This window comes from Oncorhynchus tshawytscha, linkage group LG26 (genome assembly GCF_018296145.1).
Source record: "Oncorhynchus tshawytscha isolate Ot180627B linkage group LG26, Otsh_v2.0, whole genome shotgun sequence".
Classification (NCBI taxonomy): domain Eukaryota; kingdom Metazoa; phylum Chordata; class Actinopteri; order Salmoniformes; family Salmonidae; genus Oncorhynchus; species Oncorhynchus tshawytscha.
Window position 1 is genome coordinate 39,328,871 of NC_056454.1, and position 10,195 is coordinate 39,339,065.

At 45.4% G+C, this 10,195-nt stretch overlaps 1 protein-coding gene across 1 annotated transcript in view; it reads left to right on the forward strand.

Moving 5' to 3' along the window:
- The window catches only part of LOC112224870 (inactive phospholipase C-like protein 1), a 131,012-nt gene extending 129,566 nt beyond the window's left edge, over nucleotides 1-1,446 (forward strand). The window contains exons 9-10 of the mRNA XM_042306619.1: nucleotides 123-232; nucleotides 739-1,446. Coding sequence (XP_042162553.1) covers nucleotides 123-232; nucleotides 739-912 — 284 coding nt within the window. The 3' untranslated portion in view covers nucleotides 913-1,446. The remainder of the gene's footprint in view (nucleotides 1-122; nucleotides 233-738) is intronic.
- The last annotated feature ends 8,749 nt before the right edge of the window (nucleotides 1,447-10,195 follow it).

The following is a 10,195-nucleotide window of genomic DNA, read 5'->3' on the forward strand; positions in this document are numbered from 1 at the left end:
ATAATAACATTTTTTCAAATTGAATGATATGGATTGTCTTTCTGTTACTTATCGCTAGCCTCAGCTCTCACTGACTCTTAATTTTGTCTCTGTCTCGTTCACCTGTCCCTGTCTCGTCTCAGGAATGGAGTTTCATGAGGAGCTGCCCAGGCTGGGAGAGAAGGAGGGGCTGAAGGGGCGCAAGCATAGTAAAGCCCTGGAGAGTTTCACCTGGAACATCACTGTCCTCAAGGTACTCATGGAGGCACAATACACTTTGTCACCAAGGGGAAAATGTCTTGGACACATTTACGCTGCTGTATATTATATAAACACCCACCCTCTCTCTCTCTCTCTCTGTCTCTCTCTCTCTCCCTCTCTCTCTCTCTCTCCCTCCCTCCCTCCTCTCTCTCTCTCTCTCTCTCTCTCTTGCTCTCTTTTACTTTCTCTCCCCTCTCTATCTCTCTCCCTCTCTCCTTCCCTCCAACTCCCTACCTCACTCTCTCTCTCTCCTTCCCTCCCTCCCTCCCTCCCTCTCTCTCCTTCCCTCCCTCCCTACCTCCCTCGCTCCCTCCATCGCTCCCCTCCCCCCTCCCTCCCTCCCTCCCTCCCTCCCTCCCTCCCTCCCTCCCTCCCTCCCTCCCTCCCTCCCTCCCTCCCTCCCTCTCTCTCTCTCTCTCTCTCTCTCTCTCTCTCTCTCTCTCTCTCTCTCTCTCTCTCTCTCTCTCTCTCTCTCTCCCTCCATCGCTCCCTCTACAGGGTCAGTGTGATCTCCTGCATGGTGCCAAGGCAGACTCTCTGGATGCTCTGAGACAGTTGGCCCTGGCCTGTGAAGCCTGTGGCTTGACCTCTACCACCTCCTGCGGTCCCTCTGACCTCTTCTACACCCCTCACGGCAGGAGAGGCAGCACCCATGGCAATGGACGAATCTGACACACCCAACCTACCAGAGAGAGGGAGGGGGAGAGAGGGATGGAGAGAGAGGGAGGGGGAGAGAGGGATGGAGAGAGAGGAAGGGGGTGGGGACAGAGAGAGAGTGGAATGGTATAGAATAAAGGCCAGAGCCTATCCCTTTATCCAGAATAAAGTAGCAAGACTATTGAAGAATCGTTGCAGTAATTTGAAAGCCTCACTTTGTGTTCTTCAGTCCTGAGGCTTTTTAACAAAACATGAATGTTCTTACGTTACGTAAAAAACACTTGTGCTTATTTAACAATGTGAACTTGAACTTAATATAACTTTCTCAGTTTCTTTCTAATGGAAAACACGGACTAAATGAAAACATTTTCTCAATGTTTTTTTTGTTTCTCCCTAAAAGGAAATTGTGATTGTGAACACAAAACATTGTTCTGCTGTGAGGAAGAGTGGTGGTGATCTTTATTTTTATTTGACCTTTATTTAACTAGGCAAGTCAGTTAAGAACAAACTCTTATTTTCAATGACAGCCTAGGAACAGTTGGTTAACTGCCTGTTCAGGGGCAGAACGACAGATTTGTACCTTGTCAGCTCGGGGGTTTGAACTTGCAACCTTCCGGTTACTAGTCCAACGCTTTAACCACTAGGCTACCCTGCCGCCTCTACACTCTAACAACTAGGCTACCCTGCCGCCTCTACACTCTAACCACTAGGCTACCCTGCCGCCTCTACACTCTAACCACTAGGCTACCCTGCCGCCTCTACACTCTAACCACTAGGCTACCCTGCCGCCTCTACACTCTAACCACTAGGCTACCCTGCCGCCTCTACACTCTAACCACTAGGCTACCCTGCCGCCTCTACGCTCTAACCACTAGGCTACCCTGCCGCCTCTACACTCTAACCACTAGGCTACCCTGCCGCCTCTACACTCTAACCACTAGGCTACCCTGCCCCCTCAACACTCTAACCACTAGGCTACCCTGCCGCCTCTACACTCTAACCACTAGGCTACCCTGCCGCCTCTACACTCTAACCACTAGGCTACCCTGCCGCCTCTACACTCTAACCACTAGGCTACCCTGCCGCCTCAACACTCTAACCTCTAGGCTACCCTGCCGCTTCTACACTCTAACCACTAGGCTACCCTGCCGCCTCTACACTCTAACCACTAGGCTACCCTGCCGCCTCTACACTCTAACCACTAGGCTAACCTGCCGCCTCCACACTCTAACCACTAGGCTACCCTGTGTTAAAGTTCTTTTCTCTATGGACCCTGTACGCTGAACCTAATGTTTGGATTTTGCTCAACTCACCATTTCTGAGCACAGTGGTTTCAAGAACATGTTTAAGTTCTCCTTCCTAACATTTGAAGCCCAGAGAGTCTATGGAAGAGTCAATTACATTTTCCAGTTATACTGGAATACTGTTATACTCTGTTAGCTGGGGTTGTCTGCCCGTCTGAAGACTCTCCAGGCAGCCTAGTGGTTAGAGCATTGGGCCAGTAACTGAAAGGTTGCTAGATCGAATCCCCGAGCTGACAAGGTAAAAATCTGTCCTTCTGCCCCTGAACAAGGCAGTTAAGCCTCTGGGCGCTGAAGATGTGGATGTCAATTAAGGTAGACCCCCGCACCTCTCTGATTGAGGGGTTGGGTTAAATGTGGAAGACACATTTCAGTTGAAGGCATTCAGTTGTACAACTGACTAGGTATCCCCCTTCCCCACATGCATCCACCTAATTTATCCCTCGGAGGAACTGATGTAATGCTGTTGATGAGAGCCCTTCTCGTAGTGGATACAATGGGGGGGCTTTCATTCAGGGATGGAGTGAAGGGTGACCCCCATGTCCAAAAGGACATGCTGAGGGACAATTGATTGATTAATTGGTTGTGTTAAGAAGGCTTGGTTGATTGATAGATGTGTATTTCTCTACTAGAGGACATTATTGGCATGGCTGTGTTACTATGAGGGACGTATAGGGGCCCCTTTCTCTATGAGTCGACTGAAAGTATGTGCTGGGTTTGTCCCAGTTTAAAAAACGCACTCAGCTAAACACTGATGTACTCTGACAAAGAACTACAAAAATGGCGCCACTAGGTGCTACTACTAACCTCGGTGTGTTTTTATGCTTGCCCACTTCTGATGGAGTGTGGGACATTAAATGGGTTCTCCTGTGGCTCACAGGTAAACATTCCGTTCTAGCCTGGGGTAGGAGGTGATGTACTGTCCCTACAGTGATGGATAATAGAATGCTGCATGAGAAAGGCTATTAGCTAAATAAAACTCATTCCCTTACCATAGAACAGGTGCTAGTTCTAAAGCCTCGGCCTCTGCGTTAACCCTTTATGTGCATTTATGAACAAAACGACAGATGAGTCGTTCCACCAAAATAGAGCCTCTTGCATTTTATGTAGAAATTGTGCACCAATATTGAATCTGAAAAGTCTGTTATATTAAATGAAGTGCCCTTTTAATATAGACCACATGGAGAATTCAATATCTTTATAAGGAATAACGTGCCAAAGTGCCAAAATATCAGTATTTTGGCATGTCCCTTCGTGCACCCTCAGTTACTGCTAGGAAGATTTGAACCCACTTAAACCCAACATTTCTCCCAAGTTTTCAACATCATTGTAAAGTCCTAGTTGTTTTGTTGCTTTGACAAAGTCGATTCTGAAGATTATTATTGATTTAATGTGATTAATTTACGTCCGTCCCTCATTTTAAGGTCAACCCTGTTACCTGAACTGAACTCGGGTTTTCAAAATGGTGAAACTATTCCTTTTCAAAAGAAACATTGAACATCTTATAGTCAAATCATAGTGTGAAAGCAGGTGAGCTGGTTCTACTCTTTTTGGCCATTTTCTAGTGTTTTGTGGTGGGAAACTGAGCGGGTCAAGGATTTCGCGTCAAGCCTTTTACCCACAGATAGCCCTGGCTAGAAATGTTTTAACAAGTTAAAGCTTGCATTCACATGCCCCTCACAACAATCTTCCATTCCCCCTGTCACATGGGGATTCATGACTGATTTAAGATGAAATCATCAACCCTGATACTTTATTTGGCACATAATAGGTACTTACTATAGTAATGTTTTTATTTAAAACCTCTTGAGATGGAACGACCCAGATACAGAATGCAAAGATTCCTGCCTAATCTGCTCGACTGGTGTGTTGATGTTTTTTGCTGTGTTGTGACGCTACAAATCTTAAATAAAACCTCTGATCGAACAACACTCTGGTCCAACGCCATAGTTCTTTACTTTACTATACTATAGTAACTCTCTGTAAACCTTAAAGACCATTTAGCAAGTTACATTTGGTTAAATTTTTCTACTAAAAATAGAATAACCCCCCCATGGTGTGATTTATGCCGCGTTCAAGTCAACTGGGAACTCAGGGGGAAAAAACAGCTCCGACTAGGATTTCTTTTTTTTTACGGTCATCCAACTCGAAATTTCAAGTTGGACACACTGGCATCTTTCTAGAGTGCTGACTTTCCGACCTGAAGATCACTAACGTCATGATTTGGCCTCGAGTTCCCGGTTGCCTTGATAGCCCCATTATACCGTCCCTTAGAGCGATGTGTGTATGGGCTACGGTTGCATCCAAACGGGTACTGTATTCCCTACGTAGTGCATTACAACCTATGTCTGTCTGTGTCTGCTATCTCCTCTGACCGAGCATTCAAACACATGTTTGTTTCGTCCTGTCGCCGTACACTCTTGTCACAGTATGTTGTCTTTGTAAAAAACAAATATAGATGAGGATTTATTGAAGGGGATGACGAGTGTTTTAAAACAAATAAATATTATATTAAATGCCCCTAGCTTTAATTTTGAAAAGCTAGTTTTTTTTTCTATCTGATTACCAATGTCACAGTTGTACCCTGACTAAATAAAACAATATTTTACTGACCATTACATCGCCTAGTTTTCTTTCTGGTCTTCCATCTAATCATTATGGAATCATCACATTGGTTCTCTCTAAAACGTTCTCTTAGAAAAGGAGAGAAAGAAAGATTCATTTTGAAGGTAATGGGTCTGAGCCTTGGTTTTGATGGCCAGTAGTAGTTAGGAATAATAGAGGTGTAGTTTGCCAGAACAGCCAGTAAGTGGAGGTGTTTATCAAGAGAACGAGGAATAATCCCTAGTAGGCTACTGCACTGAGCCCTTTCCTCAGGGTCACTGCTATCCCGAGTACTTTGGAAGTCCCTACCTTAAACCCTAACCTTAACCCAAACCTTAACCATAACCATTATCCTTACCTAACCCTAACCATAACCCTTACCTTAACCCCTACCCTAAGCTTAACCATAACCTTACCTAACCCTAACCCCTACCCTAATCTTAACCCCTACCTTAACCATTTTACAAGTCTACTCCAATGGGGTAGGGACGTCCCAAGGATACCAGATAGCACAGGCCTTTTCCACAGTAAATAAGGCAAAATAAATGTCAATATTTCCTAAATGTTATTGAATGTTCAATACTCAACCTTGGCTGCTAAGTATGCTGATTTACTTTCATATCAAGCTTATAAAGAGTGATGGTAATTACATTTTAGGCTTCACTTCAAAAGTACACTAATATGTTTTAGTCCTACAACCAGAATCAACACTGGCACGGGCCTGATGTCATAGAACTGAAAGAAAACATCACTTCTCTATCTCTCTCTCTGTCTCCCGCCCTACCTCCTTCTCTCGTGGTCCTGTACACTGGACGATGTCCCAGGGGATTGTGTGCAGCAGATGGGAGGTGATGGAACTCTGTGGTAGTGGAGGAGGAGACATGACATGCCTGTCAGCTCCTAATGCAGGGGGAACATCTGGCTGCTGCTCGCCCTATCACCACCCTTACACACACACACACCTTCAGTACCATCACCACAGGGTCCCCGGCAGGGCCCTTTAGCCTGGGGCCACTAGGGGCTACACAGGGCCATACTGGGGCTGGGGCCTCAGAGACACACAGCACAGGAGACGCCCATGTTGAATTACTTCACAGCTCTGAGGCCTAGTGTTAACTCCTGAGTTGGTCTATGTGCTAATAGTCTATCCTATATATGACCAGGTTGTGAGATAGGGAATGACAGAATCTGAATGTTGGTGCAAAGGAACTACTGAATGTTGGTGCAAAGGAACTACTGAATGTTGGTGCAAAGGAACTACTGAATGTTGGTGCAAAGGAACTACTGAATGTTGGTGCAAAGGAACTACTGAATGTTGGTGCAAAGGAACTACTGAATGTTGGTGCAAAGGAACTACTGAATGTTGGTGCAAAGGAACTAGTGAATGTTGGTGCAAAGGAACTAGTGAATGTTGGTGCAAAGGAACTAGTGAATGTTGGTGCAAAGGAACTACTGAATGTTGGTGCAAAGGAATTACTGAATGTTGGTGCAAAGGAACTACTGAATGTTGGTGCAAAGGAACTACTGAATGTTGGTGCAAAGGAACTACTGAATGTTGGTGCAAAGGAACTACTGAATGTTGGTGCAAAGGAACTACTGAATGTTGGTGCAAAGGAACTAGTGAATGTTCAACTGTCTGGAAGCATTCCCGCTGGGCACACCACGTCATTTCAACGTGGAAATGTGGGTAATATTTAATTGAGACGTTGATCAGTGAGATGTTGGCCTTTATTCACCCACTCAAAAATCACAGCAGTAAGTGTGTAGAATTCCCAATGTGTTATCACTGCTTTCAACCATCTAAAAAAGCACAACAAAGTTCAAATGGTTAAATACAATGTCAGATGTTTTTTATTTCTTGTGTTCCACTGTGTTTCATCTAACAGCACAGCCAAAGGGACAAACAAAACAAAGGATTGCAGTTGAGATGACATTGAAAGTACATAGTGCAAGTCATAAATGCTGTTTGCGATCCTGTGCAGATTAATATAGCCACTGGGAACATTTCCACAGACCTGGGACCCTTGCATGCTACCTTGAACATATACCTTTCTATAATTACATAAGAAGACATTTATAGTTCTAGGAACCTGGAAGTGGTCACGGATGTGTTACTCATTCTAAGGTTGAATAAGTACTGTTACATTAGTTTGTGGGATAGCCTTACATTTGGGCTGTTTATTGGATTTCAAAAGTAGTATTGAACTGTGTTTGGGTGACAACACAACCAAATATCAACATTTAAAAGAGATGTATCTAATGCTAGGATGGTTTCATCATTCTGGCTGAATCGTATAGCTTAAATGTAGACTGAGCGAGGTGACCTAGATGCAGAAAGTAAACAGCACAGTAGTGGGTCAATTTCCGCAACAATTAAGAGCGTTGACGCGCAAGGCTCAACTTCTCCACTGTTTTGGTGGCCTGGCTACCACACCATGAACAGCTACCACACCATGAACAGCTACCACACCATGAACAGCTACCACACCATGAACACCATGAACAGCTACCACACCACGAACACCATGAACAGCTACCACACCACGAAACCATGAACAGCTACCACACCATGAACACCATGAACAGCTACCACACCATGAACACCATGAACAGCTACCACACCATGAACACCATGAACAGCTACCACACCATGAACAGCTACCACACCATGAACAGCTACCACACCATGAACACCATGAACAGCTACCACACCATGAACAGCTACCACACCATGAACAGCTACCACACCATGAACAGCTACCACACCATGAACAGCTACCACACCATGAACAGCTACCACACCATGAACAGCTACCACACCATGAACACCATGAACAGCTACCACACCATGAACACCATGAACAGCTACCACACCATGAACACCATGAACAGCTACCACACCATGAACAGCTACCACACCATGAACAGCTACCACACCATGAACAGCTACCACACCATGAACAGCTACCACACCATGAACAGCTACCACACCATGAACACCATGAACAGCTACCACACCATGAACAGCTACCACACCATGAACAGCTACCACACCATGAACAGCTACCACACCATGAACAGCTACCACACCATGAACAGCTACCACACCATGAACACCATGAACAGCTACCACACCATGAACACCATGAACAGCTACCACACCATGAACAGCTACCACACCATGAACAGCTACCACACCATGAACAGCTACCACACCATGAACACCATGAACAGCTACCACACCATGAACACCATGAACACCATGAACAGCTACCACACCATGAACAGCTACCACACCATGAACACCATGAACAGCTACCACACCATGAACAGCTACCACACCATGAACAGCTACCACACCATGAACACCATGAACACCATGAACAGCTACCACACCATGAACAGCTACCACACCATGAACAGCATGAACACCATGAACACCATGAACACCATGAACAGCATGAACAGCTACCACACCATGAACACCATGAACACCATGAACAGCTACCACACCATGAACACCATGAACACCATGACCACCATGAACAGCTACCACACCATGAACACCATGAACAGCTACCACACCATGAACACCATGAACACCATGAACAGCTACCACACCATGACCACCATGACCACCATGAACACCATGACCACCATGAACACCATGACCACCATGAACAGCTACCACACCATGAACAGCATGAACACCATGAACACCATGAACAGCTACCACACCATGAACACCATGAACACCATGAACACCATGAACAGCTACCACACCATGAACACCATGAACACCATGAACACCATGAACAGCTACCACACCATGAACACCATGAACACCATGACCACCATGAACAGCTACCACACCATGAACACCATGAACAGCTACCACACCATGAACACCATGAACACCATGACCACCATGAACAGCTACCACACCATGAACACCATGAACAGCTACCACACCATGAACACCATGAACAGCATGATCACCATGACCACCATGACCACCATGAACACCATGACCACCATGAACACCATGACCACCATGAACAGCTACCACACCATGAACACCATGAACACCATGAACAGCTACCACACCATGAACACCATGAACACCATGAACACCATGACCACCATGACCACCATGACCACCATGAACAGCTACCACACCATGAACACCATGAACACCATGAACAGCTACCACACCATGAACACCATGAACACCATGACCACCATGAACAGCTACCACAACCATGAACACCATGAACAGCTACCACACCATGAACAGCATGAACACCATGAACAGCTACCACACCATGACCACCATGACCACCATGAACACCATGACCACCATGACCACCATGAACAGCTACCACACCATGACCACCATGAACACCATGAACACCATGACCACCATGACCACCATGAACAGCTACCACACCATGAACACCATGAACACCATGACCACCATGAACACCATGAACACCATGAACACCATGAACACCATGACCACCATGACCACCATGAACAGCTACCACACCATGACCACCATGAACACCATGAACACCATGACCACCATGACCACCATGAACAGCTACCACACCATGACCACCATGAACACCATGAACACCATGACCACCATGACCACCATGAACAGCTACCACACCATGAACACCATGAACACCATGACCACCATGAACACCATGAACACCATGAACACCATGACCACCATGACCACCATGACCACCATGAACAGCTACCACACCATGAACACCATGAACACCATGACCACCATGAACACCATGAACACCATGAACACCATGACCACCATGACCACCATGACCACCATGAACAGCTACCACACCATGAACACCATGACCACCATGAACAGCTACCACACCATGAACACCATGACCACCATGAACAGCGTGAACAGCGTGGAGCGAAACCGTGCACATACGCAGGTAGTGTGAGAGAGAAGTCTTGTATCTCTCTCATCTCAATATCTGCCTGTTGGTTGTGAACACAACCAAATATCAACATTTGAAGGAAATGTATCTCTGACTTTTTAATTCCAGTTTGACTACAAATGAATAATTTAATATGTTGGATTCAAGTCTCCATCTCAACCAAGAATATAAGTTTAAGAATAGGATTAAATCAAATCAAACTTTGTTTAAAGTGCATTTTAAGTTAGATGTTGGGTTGATCTGGAGATGGGAATCCAACATATCAATGATTAGTTTGTAGACAAACTGGAATTTAAGCCAGACTAAGTCAGTGACACAGATGGAACTATTTCCATCTTCCAGTTCCATCAATTAATAATAGATATATTAGACTGACATCTCCACCAAAAATATAAGTTAAGGAATAGGACTGCA